Source organism: Ptychodera flava, chromosome 1, assembly GCF_041260155.1.
Source record: "Ptychodera flava strain L36383 chromosome 1, AS_Pfla_20210202, whole genome shotgun sequence".
Lineage (NCBI taxonomy): Eukaryota > Metazoa > Hemichordata > Enteropneusta > Ptychoderidae > Ptychodera > Ptychodera flava.
Window position 1 is genome coordinate 20,347,751 of NC_091928.1, and position 14,921 is coordinate 20,362,671.

Here is a 14,921-nt window from a genome sequence, read left to right on the forward strand (position 1 = left end):
TGATTTTTGTGCGGTATACCATATAATAGTTTGTCCTGCATCGTGAAGAAATGCCCAACAGATACCCAATCGACGAGACGGCTCAAGATCTCGTGAAATCTCGACCCGTGTGGTATATCGTTGAGTAATCTGAATCGACGCCGGTCCTTAAAGTTCCCTGCCCCATAATCACAACTGAGTCTAGAAAATTACGGCAACCAGATTGAACTGACTTTCATGAACACAGTCAACAAAACACAGTTGTAATCACCGTCATATTATCCGAATCTGAACGAATTGCCTTGTGGTGTTTTATGAATCATCCACACAAAGAATGTCACTCACCATACTTTATATTCGGACACAACTGTCAAACAGTATCTGATATTCAGCTCTTTGGAATGGGAAATTACGTATTTTTCAAAGTTTGATGTTATGTGTGAAGTGTTTCTGGTTTTGGTGTCGTCTTTCATTGTTTTGTTGTTCTGCTTATCATCGGTAAATATGACATGCTAATGGAAGTTAAGTTATAAAACTGTAGCTTACATGGCCGGAGTCAATTAAGGTAGAATGCACCTCGAAATTGAAAGACTTAAAATTTTACGCAAAAGTTCCTCAAGGAAACTTTCAACCATTCCATCTTGAAATCAAGAATGAAAATCAGGGGTTGAGCAAAATTTGGCTCCAGACATTGAAACAGATTATCGTAAATATTTACTGACAATCTGACATTCAAAAATCCTATGTTTACTCCATAATGAATGATTAAATTTTCGATTTTCATGAAAGTAAGCAAGTGAAAAGTATATTTACTTCTTGACCTTCAAAATGAGCCCCCATAAGTGGTAGATCAAAACGGTATCGTCAAATTTTGAGTGTGAATATTTGTCCGTAAGGCGCATTCTACCCAAAGGGAAGCGTTTTGCATGGGTTTCTTGTAACTCGACGTCAACACCAATTCAGGAACGTCCTTGGATGAGGTATTTCTGTGCATTTATCGGGTACCTCTTCTCCCCCTGCTCCTACAGTGCGTTGCAATTGAGTCATGAGTGTCCGTTGGGAGGGGGAAATGTGGGATATAGTAGGAGGAGGAAAGGAATGGGAGGGAGAAAACGCTGTAAGCTGTATAGAAATTGCAATCAATAAACAATCAGCTGTCTTTTTTTAACAATGTTTCTCTTTACTGGTAAAATGTTCGGCTATATCGTGAATATTATTTACAACATAAAGGTTATATCTTGTTTTATAGTTCACAATAATATTGAAAATAATTAAACTCATATTTATGTAATTGACATGGCTAAATGTGAATGACAGTCTCATGTATCTGAAGAGAATTTGGTTTGCTATAAAGAATGATGAGACGAGCCATCTCTGGAAAGTCATCGGTATTCTTGCACTATGTACGTACATATTATCCAACAAACAAATAAACGGAAAGACATACGGCGATATACTAAATACTACGATGTAAATAATTTGTATTGTTGCTATTGCATGCTGGCCCAAAACGTAATCATGTCATCCCCTGCCTCTTCTCGGCGTCGATTAGCTAGACCGTTCCGTTGCTATCTATTCGGGTAGCGAAGGTAAAGCTCTAGCTTGCGAGAATGCCTAACTGTTTTAGAACTGATCTGCTGATGGTCATTGTTCGTGAAAGTTCATGAAATGCCACCTTTGGATTCAGACTTCAATATAGTCAACTTCTCTCCACCTCACCGACCTGCAGCTGTAAAACACGGAGATGTTTCTACACTTGAGTTTGCCGACTGCAACGAGTGGAATTAACGCCAGAGAAAGAACAAACTTGTCTGAGCTGCAGAGATTAAAGGGACTCGTCAGAGCGAAGTTTAGAATCCCGCCTACGCAATTTGCCAGACAACAGAAATCCAGGAAGATCAGCAGACAGTATGGAAGGCAGGCTATGATTGGTTCGAGCGGGAGAACATCAAGGGCGCCTGTACTCTCAGAATTTTCTCGGGCGTCCGTCTCATCCTTTTCGGCAACTGTTACCGGCCCACCTGTGGCGCCATCATTCTTGTCGTCGCCTACCCCATTCGTTTTGTCTCCGTCTTGAAACGTACCGTATTGAAGTTTACCTCTTTCCGCCGATCGAGTTCCGTCTGTCGCATTGCCCGTGGCTGCTCTGATGGCATCTTTCTGACATTCGCGCGTTTTCCTATCGGCAACGCTCTCTTCTATCGACAGAACGCAGTAACTCTCCGCAAAGTAATACATCACACATGTCAGCGATATGAAAACGCAGAACGCATGCACTGCAGTCAACGAATGCACTGGACCGGTCGTTGGTTTCACCAGATTTTCCATGGCTGTGCTTGCGTTTATATTAGCCGAAAGGTTGTTGCTCGACACAAATATATTTGTCCACAATACTGGCGCTGGTGGTACAGTGAACAACTGGACGGCGGCTACTACCGTTGTGGCTAGAAAGTACACCACGGATATAGTAAAAACGATCAAATAGGCGGGAGATTTGCGCATCAGTCTACCGAAGTCGCAGAAGAAGCTAGCGCGGCAACCCGGCTGTTTGTTCCTTGCCTTCAGGATGACCGTCGACAGGAATGCGTAGAGCACGAATCCGAAAACGAAGCAGCACAAGCCGTCAAAGACGATGGGTAGCATGGGATCCATGTAGAACACTCTCTTGAACTCGGGAGTCAGGTAACCGTTGGCTTGTTGGAAGGAGAATGCGACGAAGAATGTGAACATCAGAATGGCATCCATAGCGGCGAGACATCGCACACCATAGTAGATGGAGCTGAAACTGTAATCTTCCTCGGCTGGTTTTGGTAGCCGTACGATCGGAGCACGTGACCCAGAACAGCACTCACACAGAAAGCAGGCCATTGCTGATGGAGAAGAATAACTATGTCAACGTTATGGTCATTACCAACAAAATGTACGTTAACAAATATTATAGATGCTATTTCATATGATTGTTCTCGATAATTTTCAGAGTATTCGATCCTTTAGTGTACCACTACTTTTAAGGTAGAGCGCGCCTCAAAATTACAGGACAAATTTTCTTCTCAAACTTCAGTAAGGGAATTTTAACCGTCCCTTTTCGAAATTAAGAATAAAAATTAACCTCGCAAAATTTGCATTATAGAAAAAATACTCGAAGTTCAAAATGGCCACCATTCCTGCGTAAACTCCATGGGAAATATGAAATTTTCGAATTTCACATAAATGGGGCCATGAAAACTTTACTTACTTCTGGAGCGTCAAAATAAGCCGCAATTAAGTGAAACACCAAAACAGTATAGTACAAGTTTGAGAACCCGAAGGTCTGTCCCCGAGGCGCATGCTACCTTAAACCGGTCAACATGTCATAATTGGTTTTAACAGGATAAAAACACGTTATGACAATGATAAATTGGTATGACTAATTCTGAGTGATATTGAACACAATAAACGTAACTGGTTTCCAAGCGATGGCCAAACAAAAACAGGGCCCTGACAGCGTCATCAAATTTGTTGCTGCCGGATCCCGAGATCTCTAAATACAGCCAAAACAATTTTGGAGATTTCAGAAAAGAGAGATTTGAGAAAACTGACACGGCAGGAAATAACGATGCACGGGAAAGTTCAACGCTGGTTCAGAGCCAGAAACACGTGACTCTTGAGGAAAATTATTATCAAACAATCACACACGGTGAGAAAGCAACAAGGTTGGACTTGTTGCTCGGTTCAGCTTGTTACTTTCCCATCGTTAAAATGACCTAATTGTTGGCATGGCTACATCTTTGTTACAAATTGCACACATAGCTAGACTAGTATTATACCGTTTTCATAATAAAGTTTAAGTTTTTTTATTGGAAGACACATTTTCGATAATTTTCACAGGAAGGTAAAATTTCATGAAAATAAGGAGGCAAATGTGTTATCGACCAGAAAGTGAGTGTACAAAACTAGGACATATTTCATTAAAACTGGTCTCGTTTGTTGATGTGGTTACAGGCAGAATATATGATTTGTGGTTGCACCCTGTGACTAAGGGAAACAAGGTTGACGGCACGTCTTTGCACGTCTTAAGGCATACCACGGTTTTTCTGACTCACAACCCCCCCACAACCCCTGCATATGGTTTTCCGGGAGGAGTGGGCCTACTTCTGATAATTCATACGGGGGTGTGCTGCCGAAAACATCTACCCATATTTATATTCCAAAATATGACCCATTTTTTAGGGGTTTGCTTGACAAACTTGATGAGTTTTTACTTTTATTCTGTTGCATGTGAAGGTTTTCCTAAAGCATTGGGCATTTGCTTTGTTATCAACCCATAATAGAGATTTTCGAATGCAAAATCGACCTATGTTTAGGTATTTTTTCGTGAAAAGTGACCCATTTGGGCGGCATACCCGTTCACCTTTCTATGGGAGTACCCCCACGGGATATTCATATTGACCCTCTCTGGCTACGGTTTCACTCAAAACATCATAGTGACACTTGCCCCACACACGTGATATACCATGTCTGGCAGACAGAGATCGAAAGTTCATCTTCAGGTCACTCAATACGTCTACTGAGTGACAAACGGAAATTCCCGAATCCGAGTCATACATATGTACGGCTAATTACATGTAATTCAAAGAATTGCTTCGAAGGCTGTGCAAGACGCTTACCTACATGATTATGATGTCGATCGTATAGTAATCTCAAATTTTGAACAATGCTAAATATGCTGATGATTAACATGGGCATAGTACGTAAACACAACGCAACGTCGAACACGTTTGTCCGAAATGTAAAGTGTGCATGCATAGTGGGAGACAAAGCGAAAGCAGCCATTCAACGGACACATACTGTCGTACTGAAAACTAGGGCGTCGCGCGTCTACTGAGAACTGAACATCAATGCATTGACATTCTGTCTTTGCACAAAAGACTGGGTGTGTGTTCTGTGTTGAACTCTCGACGGACGCATACGCTATAGAGACGACGGTGCACACGGATTCAATAGCCACAAACATATTCGCAGGTAAAAAAATCTGATAAACTACAACAGATGTATGCTTACCTTCTGTATGACCTAATGCACAGACGAATTTGAAATCGTGAGGTTCAGATCAGCATCAGATACTGATATACGCAAGATAACACAGACAGTGATTCGTTTGTCATTACAACGTACACTGTTATGCCGATTATAACTGTCAACAAAAGCTATATATAGCTCAGAAGGGAATTTCCTCTGATGCACCAATTGGAAGCTAAGAAAGCAGTTTATACTTTTCAAATACAAACTCCGCCCACGTATTTCATCATGCATCTGATTCAGAGTACTGGGTGCCCTACTTTCAATCTAATGATGCAACGTCTACACATTTTTGTAGTATTTTGAGCGAATAGACATATTTGTACCGAACAAACAATTTCTCACTGTCTTTAAAGACGAAAAAAATTACAATAACAAGTAAATGATGGAATAATAACATCAATTCCCATTATGGAACTATTAAGAAAAGACTTAATTGCTAAGTAACATAACTTCTCAGTTTCGCACCATCGGCTATGACCAGTATATGCCATATACATACATACATACATACATACATACATACATACATACATACATACATACATACATACATACATACATACATACATACATACATACATACATACATACATACATACATACATACATACATACATACATACATACATACATACATACATACATACATACATACATACATACATACATACATACATACATACATACATACATACATACACACACACACGTACGTGCGTCCCTCCGTCCGTCCGTACAGACAGACAGACAGACAGACAGACGTACCTGGACACATATGTACTGGACTTGGTTCAAGTCGGTGATTTAAAAAATAAAACTCATTTGTAACAGCTTCTGTTGTGTCTCTCCTATTTCATACAAACAGGCCAGTCAGGCCATGGCCAGGCTTTCTTAGTGATTGAACGCGTTACCTTTGAGTCTGCGCAGTAGTGAGTTAGTTTCTGCCGGATTCATTTACAGCAACTCAGAAAGCCAAGTCTGTGATTCCGGGAGAAACTCCCCGGTATAGCGTTCACCCCACTCATCGCGTTCACACAACTCACACGTTTCACATGAAAACAGAACACAGAGCATCGTGTTCACCCCACTCAAACATTCACAAATCAAAGACTTGAATCAAGTCGACATACATACGTATATAATTTTACAAGCATACATATATATTATATTTATTTATATTTATATACATGCACTTAAATGCATAATGCATACAGATAAAACAATATACATTTATTGTTTTTAATCTATTGTATCTACATTGAGATGTAGCAAATCGTTTGTACACACGTGGCACATCTTTTGCCGTAAAATTAGTTGTGTTACGTCATCCGTCCAAAGATACCATGGATCGTTTCGTTAATCGTCAAGTGCTGCAGACAAACTCTGTCAACTTCTTAGAACTAAAACATCTTCGGTAAGTACAAAACGGTAACTACAAAATGAATCCCTATATCCACTTGGCTGGTGTTGCTTACGCCAGGATGAATAACCTGTTACTATTTGGTTCGAATTTATCTTTTGGTATGAAATCTACCTCTGAATATGAAGACGAGGCCGTGTTCACAACATCAGAGTGTCTGATTTATACGACGGCGGATAAGATAAGATGGAAACAGAGTAATAACGTCTTCCCAAGACAACAAAGCAACGACAAAAATATGGTTTTGTTTATTTGTTTGGTGCGAATACTGACTTTGCGTCCAACTCATGAAAACTACTAGATTCAAGTTTACATGTGATAGGATCAGTGTAAAAAGACGTCTTCCAATACACTTAGCTACTGCAGGGCTCGAAATTAGCGGTAGTCCCGCGTCCAAGACTACCAACTTTTTCCTGGGGCTACCAAAACGAATGAAATGGTAGCCCACACGGACTACCAAAGCCTGGGCATGAAATTACTTAGTGTGCGACGTGATGTTGATGGCTGTGAGATGTCCAACGCTCATACAGTCAACCCAGCTGGACACAGAAAGGACATGTCGACTTTGTTGCGCCTAACTTTGAATAAATATTTAACTGATGTACTTGGATAACAGGCTCGGTAAATGATGGCCAATGAAAATTCATTTTCATAGTTATTTAATCAAATTTTATCAATCACAATCAAACACAAATTATTCAAACTGCAAAGAAAAAGCTGTCGGGCCATCCACAAATTTCGCTTTCTGAAGTGTACGAGATCATCCCCTGATATGGTGGGGAAATATAGTCAAAATTGCCACGAAAGTATTAGGAACATGACTGTACCAAGTTGTCATCCTGAAATTCATAGCCAATCTATTTTTAGCCATGTTATGTTTACACATGCTGAGTGAAAAGTCGTTGTATTGCGAACATCAAAATTTACATGTAAGCTCTGCGTATGTGTGAATAATTCGTGAAACTTTGAGGCGTCACCGTTGTCAACTGCACATGCTATACCGTTCTCCTAAGGCTATGATCTGCAGGTATTGATGTCAAATGACTAGAAAATTTATTTCCTGGATAGAATCATGCAAAATAAATCGTTCATTGTCTAGATATAAATAAAAATATCCTTTACAAAAAAAAACCTCTTAATTCATGCATGGGCTACCAGACCTTGTCGCTGGGCTACCAACTTCAGAAAATGGTAGCCCAATCGGACTACCGGGGGAAAAAAGTTAATTTCGAGCCCTGTACTGTGTAATGAAACAACAACGACACACCCACAGATTATGCATCCTGAAAAAATTGTTTAAGTCAAAAATAAAAATAGAATAGTATTTACAGCTAAGGTATTGTTATTTCAATTTACAGGGACTCAAAATGGAGTTTAGACAAGATATTTTCCGCACTAAATAACCTCTACAGAATGGGATATATCCCAGAATTTTCTCTGTTCCTGTGATAGCAATAACGAAATAATAGAGCATTTATTTTACTCATGTAAATTCTCAGACACCCTAAAGGGATGAACTTTACAATTTCTAAAGAGAGTCTGCCGTCCTTGTTGTGAGACCTACCCTTTATGGTGCACTTTTTGGAGGCACAAGTGCTTGAGTTATTTATAACCATCTCATACCAATAGCAAAACGATTTTTATGCAGTGAAAACGAATAATAATAACCATCATTTGCTCTGTACTTGATACAAGTTAACACAATGTGACCCAGCTGTGGGTCCATAGCTGTGGTGTTTTCGGACGGGATTCCTGCCTTTTACGGGTTGGTTTTGACTTTTACGATTGTGGTGGCGGGTTAAAAATCTTAAAAGTCAAAACAAGCCCAGAAAAGGCAGGAATCTCGTCTGAAAACACCACAGCTATGGACCCACAGCAAAATTGACCTAGGCCTAGCGTGCGAAATTGCTCTAAAAACAGATAAGTTGGAGATTTATTGTTGTAAATTGATTAAAATAATACCAACGATAAATGATAATTGATATCTGTTACACCTTTCTGACAAGCACTGTAACCCTTATTTACCGTTACACCAAAACCATAAACATATCCAAATACAAACACAACAGGAGTAAAATGGTATTCTCTTCAAATCTACTAAAAATGTTCTATGATTAACAACTCTTCCTTTTGAGTGTGAACAAAATGAGGATCGGACATGGAACGGTAGGCGATGCAATGTATTTTATCGGTGACAAAACCATTTCGTTGCTGATACGAAACTACATATTAACGCCAGGCCATTCCATGTACACTTCTGTCGATCGGCCGAGTTTCCGTTATGGTAATTTTAAAGAGAGGCTGTCGTCGGAACACAGGCGGCCCAAACGTTATTAATAATATTGAGTTTTTCTCACGGTTTTCTCTATCAGTTCCTCTCCTTTTCTTCATGCTCTGACTGATCTGAGTAAATAAAATAAAAGATTATATAACCTAGCCTAGCCTGCTTATAGCGTGAGCTTTTATATCTGTATTTTAATGTCACTTTGAATTTCATTTTGATAGTTTCACCTTTTGCAATTGTCATGAGATAAACCGATGATAATCCAACAGGGTACATCAGGATTTGAAAGGTCTTTACTATTGCTGTATTTATATAAATTTTACGAATACATGTATCGGTATTAACTCTTCAGGGGGGGGGGGGGTCAGTCAAAATAGCCATATGATGTCATGATACGTCTTTAGTTAATTGTCCCGAAAACGGTTCCCCGGAAACGATACCATTGTGCTCTTTCAGTTTGATGTATCCATTTGGTTGTCCGTTTTTCCTAACTCCATCGTACCAACCTACAGCTGTAGAAGACGGATATGTTCCTACACTTCAGTTTTCCGACAGCAACCACCGGAATTAGAGCTATATACAACGCAAGATTTCCGATCAAATTGTGATGGATGGGAAACGTCGCAGCAAAATTGATTATTCGCTGATGCAGTTAGCCAGGCAGCATAACTCCAAGAATATCAAAGAGCGGGCCGGCAGGCAGGCTATAATTGGTTCCAGTGGGAAGATACGCCTCTGTAAGGGCGGATCCCCATTCTGTGATATGTTCTGGTCCCCATTCCGTAACGAGTTCTGGTCCTCCCAATTCTGTGACGTGATTTGGTCTCCAGCCTGTGACGGTATCTGGTCCCCATACTGTGAGGTAGTCTGGTCCTCATACTGTGATGTGCTCTGGTCCCCATTCTGTGACGTGTTCTGGTCCCCATTCTGTGATGTACTGTCAAGCAGTGGTCTCTTCATCTTCCGAGACTAGTTGGCCATGTCAGGTACTTGTGTCTTTTCTCGTCCCTCGCTCAGGCTGTGTATGAAGAATGTTGAATTTTTTCCTGTCGATAATACTTTCTTCGAACGACAACACGCAGAAACTCTCCGCCATGTAATAAATAATACAGGTAAGCGGTACAGCGATACAGAATGATTCTACTGCTTTAGGGGACCCAATTATGGACTGAGTCTCAGAGTCGTGTGCAGTTGCCGTGGTAGTGATTGTTGTGTTCGACGCCCCATGAGCAGTTTCATTCTTTGAGGGCATCTCTTGATATACCAACTGCATAACGGCAATTAACGTCGTCAACAGAAAGTACAGCAAGGAGATAACAAATACAAGCGAGTATCCAGGCGATTCACGCAGAAGTCTGCCAAAGTCACGGGCAAAACCATGGAAATGCTGTCGCTCTCTCTTAGCTTTTAATATGATAACTGCCAAAAATGCGTACAGTGCAAAACCGAACATGAATCATAGTAAACCATCGTATAAAAGGGGTTCCGTTGGGTCCAGGCCGACCTTTTCTTCAAATTTGTATGTCAAATTTAAATGTGCGACGTTATCTATCTGCAGCAGAGAGAAGGCGACGAAAAACGAAAACATCAACATTCCATCGATAAGAGCGAAAATTCTCACACCATAGTAGATACTACCGTAATTGTAGTCTTTCACCGCCGGATTTGGGAGATTTACCGCTGTATCGGGCGACCTACAACAGCAGTCACAAAGAACGCAGCTCATGGCTGTAAATAACAAACTCCCACGCACAAAAAACAAACGAGGGTTATGCTTAATAATGGGCAAACATCCCCAACGACAACCAGACTAATATTGAAAAAAAATTACAGGTAAAACTGTCTTCAATTCTCAGAATAGCACTGATCTCAGATATTGAGACACAAACTATTGGTTGTGCAACGCTAATGTGATACCCCCTAGAGCGATAGAGGTATTCGTTACGGGAAAGCAGACTTTATATTGTTTCGATTTCCATGGTACATAGGGAGGACAGACATTTGATGGAATTACACGTCACCTCTTCTTTTGTGCCGAATTCAATCTGATCAAACAATTATTAACTTAAAGTGGCAGGGTATTTCGTCATATATTTTTCCGGGTTCAGCGATCAGTCCGAATGTAGTGTATATCAGATCTAGAAGTACGGTGACTTATTATCTGCTACCACCATAGGAAGCAGTTTTACTAAAATCGTCGCTACTGCACTGAACAGACCCGAACAAGTTAGGGAACAAGCGTTATTAACGGCGGGGAGGGGCTGAAGAGAAAACATTTAGTATTTCGACTGGGACATGGGCAAAGATGTCCGTGTATTTCCATGGTCCCTCAGGGACCGTGATTTTTCTGCAGCTGTAAAGTCATATCAGAGAATTTAGGAAAGAGCTGGATTACAACTTTTCTCAGCTATGTTACAGATATTGAACATTTTGCATACCGACTGGCAGTGTGCGAAATTAAGAGAAATAGCTTCAGGTCATAAGGGCCTGCACCAAGCCAAAGCTTCAGGTCCTTACAGAAAACTGCCGGTCCTCAATACATGAAGTTGTTAACGACAATTAAAGTCAACTTCTCCACCAATATTATGCTTTTGAATGTTGTAATATTTAATTTTTCGTGTCCTTTTATCAATACAAAAGGACTATTGTTCACATAGATTGCAGAATAGTGTAAGTGAATGCATCATTCAGCTACATGATCTGGAATCTGAAAAAGATCACAGCCCTCATCTTCCTCACTGTCATGCGCACACATTTATCAATGTTTTCCACCACGGAGGGGGGGGGACTATGGGACTAACAGGCCAAGGAGAATTTGAAATTTTTTCTAGCCATGTCAAATCCCCCACTCTCGGACTATAAAATGATGTCAAACACCCAGGGCCGGGGAATACAGGCTCATGCACTGGCTACATGTGGATGATGAAAGCGAGAAAGTTTGTCTCTCATGACTTTCTATGGGGAATGGTGTTCTCTACATTGCTGTGTACAGTGTACACTACACCTGGGCATGTGATATTGTGATTTGAAAATGGTTGGAGAGCTGAAAATCACTTCTGAAATTAGCCAACGCGAGTGGTAGAAGAGTGAGTGAATAGCTTAGTACCCTGAAAACAGTCATGAGTAAGGGGAGTGTATGTACAATTTTTTATACAAACATTGTTCTTTTTTATTGTTATGTAAAACATAAGGGGAAAATACCTGGTATGTATTTTGATATGACGTATGGATTACTTTCAAAATTTTCAAAAAGTAAATATGCTTAAATATGGCCTCTGTTGCATTCATGAAGAAACAGATGAAGTTATACTTTTAATTAAAAGGACAAGTATCGTAACTTTTTCTCGATTATAGAAATTGCAGACAACATGAATGGCACACGTCGCCACTCGCGGAAATGAATGCATATTTTCTGATCGAAAAGTTTTGCCTGAGCGATTGCTGGGTCTCATCGCCCTTTGAAAGCTTAAAGTTATTAAAATGACTCTGAAAAGTTTGACATGCACTCGATTCTGCTGAAAACCACGATCAGTTAATGCTAACATTACCAGGGTTACACTCATTGGACAAGTATTATTATAATATTGTATCGCATTGTTGCACCAAAATCAATTCATTCCATTGCTAGAATCTGCATGCACGGACGTCACGGTAATTCATACTGATCTGAATGTAATCAGCTGCACTGTGCTATGAGGGATTAGACTCTTCGTAAATGTAAAAAGTCGCGAGACAAAAATTACTATGTTGCGACATTGTCAACCCCCCCCCCCCGTCTGGCGTACCATAGAGATTGAATTCCCCACTACCAGGACACGAAGTGCGATCAAAGTCCCCTGTTGCCACGCACTCCCACGGTGGAAAACATTGGTGCCTGACATTCAAGTCTGAATCACTTGATTCAAAGTTAGTCATCATCTGCATCTGTTACAGGTCTTGACGGAGAAATTTTCATTATTTATTCCAAATTTCAGTCGGTCATAAGGACCGACACGTTGATAAAAACTTTCGGCCCGACGAGAAATCTGTCGATCTCGGACAGTCGGACCGACGTTAATTTCGCACACTGCCGACTTGGCATTTAGATAATAGGCATGTATTTCATAGTGGTTCCTGTTCGGCTGCATTTTCAAATCGTGCCCCACCATTTAGCATAGAACATGAAAACATTCACCAGAGGACATCCGAGAGGTCGACGATCATTTTTCATATACCTGTGAGTAAAAAGGAAAAGTAATCATTTTTTCACTCCATTAGTATATCTGATATATATACTGATAAATCCGTCGATAAGATCATCACGACAGTGTTTATCGACAAATAGTAACAGTGTAGGGTGTGGTCATGTGATCAAAGGTTGCAAGGACAGTTTGCCTGAATGGATGGCTTTATGTGCCCGAGAACAGGTGACAATTTGCTCGACGCCAGGAGGGCAAATTGTCCCTGCTGCGAGGTGTATAAACTGTGTAGGAACTTTCGCCGTAAACTGAACATTTTCGCCGTAGACTGAACATTTTCGCCGTAGACTGAACATGGCTCATGGTGTCACTTGTATATTTTGGCACAGATTGTGAAGGTTTTCATGAGGGTTGCTTACATAAGCAGATTACAATTTGTAAAATTTGATTTTATGAAACATAATCATAATTTATTAATAACTATAATTATAACAACAATGGTGTTTCCAGAAGGTATTTACACAAAGTAGACGATATTGTTTGTAAAAAAAAGCAAGATTTTATTCTGTAACATTCATATAAATAATCTATCAATATTCATAATTAATTTTTTATCATAACTGGAAATACCAACATAAATAATATCTAATTAGCCTGTGATCGGGCGTGCAAATAACTGCGGTCACGGTTTGCACACAGGCGAATTTGGCTCCACAGGATCACGGTTCTGAAGCGATACATCGACGGTACACTTCAGCTGTACTGCACAGAGACAGTACAAACTGAATATCTTTTTCACATTCGACGCAAACCGTTATGCCATAGTCACTATCAAGCAGTACATCTCTAAAACCACGGTCCAAGTTGTTGGAGGGACTCGACACAAAGAGACAAAAACTGTTCAAACACGGAGTGTGGTCCAATCAATCGGAAGAGTAAAGACTCTCATGGGTCTTCGGTATTTTCAATTCTTTTTACAAAGCAGTGAGAAAAGATCTCGTTTCTACAGTTTCACATCTATATATGCATATACAATCCACATTACAATTTAGTGTGTAATTAAGCGGGACACGCGGTATGTTTTTGTCAAAGGTTGTAGTGGTGTAGACAAATGAAACTATGGACAGTAGAAGCGAAATTAAACTGACAATATGTGTAGAACCGTGGAGAGGTAGGTGTCCACGGAAGTCTAAGGTAAAAGCGAGGCGCTACAAAGAACAAAGAAAGTAACGTTTATTGTCATTGTGTGATAAAAGACGATAGCAGCATTTGGACATTGCATCCCTCCCATGGAGATAATGTTTGACCATGGTTAACATACAGTTTATAGACTGTTTACATACGCACCAATATACTTGTAAAGTAAATGGCACCAACTGAACTCTTTTGTCATTTGCCATGAACGCACTAGTCTGCCTGTTGTGGTCCGTGCATGCTGATACAAGTAAAAACGCTGGTCCTCCGTCACTGGGAAAGGGGTATCGACGACCGCACTTAATTTCAGCCGGTACAAACTTGAAAGTCGAAGGCTGTTCGGCTTATTGCTCAGTTCAGCTCGTCGGTGTAAATACGACTCCTCGAAAACTATAGGTTTCTTCGTCGTCGACATGGTAAAAAAGGTAAGTTAAAGGCGGGGGCCAACCAATGGCGGTGTTCATCGTGTAAGTGGACACCAAGCAGGTAACATGAGGGCACACGCTCCAAAAAATGCCACTTTTTAGTTTTTCCGACCGCAAAAACGCTGACAGACTGCCAAGCGGTCAGCACGAAGCTGCTGCCGATCGAACTCAGCGGTTCTATTTAAATTCTAACGTGACTGGAAGACGTTTTTTAAGGAAATTCGAGTGTGGTGCTGGGGAATAAATGACCGTTGGCAATTTGAACCGACCGTCAATCAAACGATTATATAAGCTCTGTTTGCAGGATTAGCAAAAGGTGACAAAAGATTGAAATCAGTTTGTGTAATTAATGTTATAGAAATCAAACATCGTACTGGCCA

The 14,921-nt window shown here is 40.4% G+C and overlaps 1 protein-coding gene across 1 annotated transcript; it reads right to left on the reverse strand.

Moving 5' to 3' along the window:
- Positions 1 to 1,145: 1,145 nt before the first annotated feature.
- On the reverse strand, positions 1,146 to 5,150 carry LOC139132399 (uncharacterized). The gene is made up of 2 exons (XM_070698744.1): positions 5,020 to 5,150; positions 1,146 to 2,849 (listed from the first exon to the last, which is right to left on the reverse strand). Exon 2 carries the CDS (start codon positions 2,845 to 2,847, stop codon positions 1,663 to 1,665), a length of 1,185 nt encoding a protein of 394 aa, XP_070554845.1. The 5' UTR covers positions 2,848 to 2,849; positions 5,020 to 5,150; the 3' UTR covers positions 1,146 to 1,662.
- Positions 5,151 to 14,921: the final 9,771 nt, after the last annotated feature.

Excerpts from the sequence above, each read along its gene's own strand:
- LOC139132399 (XM_070698744.1), bottom strand. The coding sequence starts at position 2,847 with ATGGCCTGCTTTCTGTGTGAGTGCTGTTCTGGGTCACGTGCTCCGATC.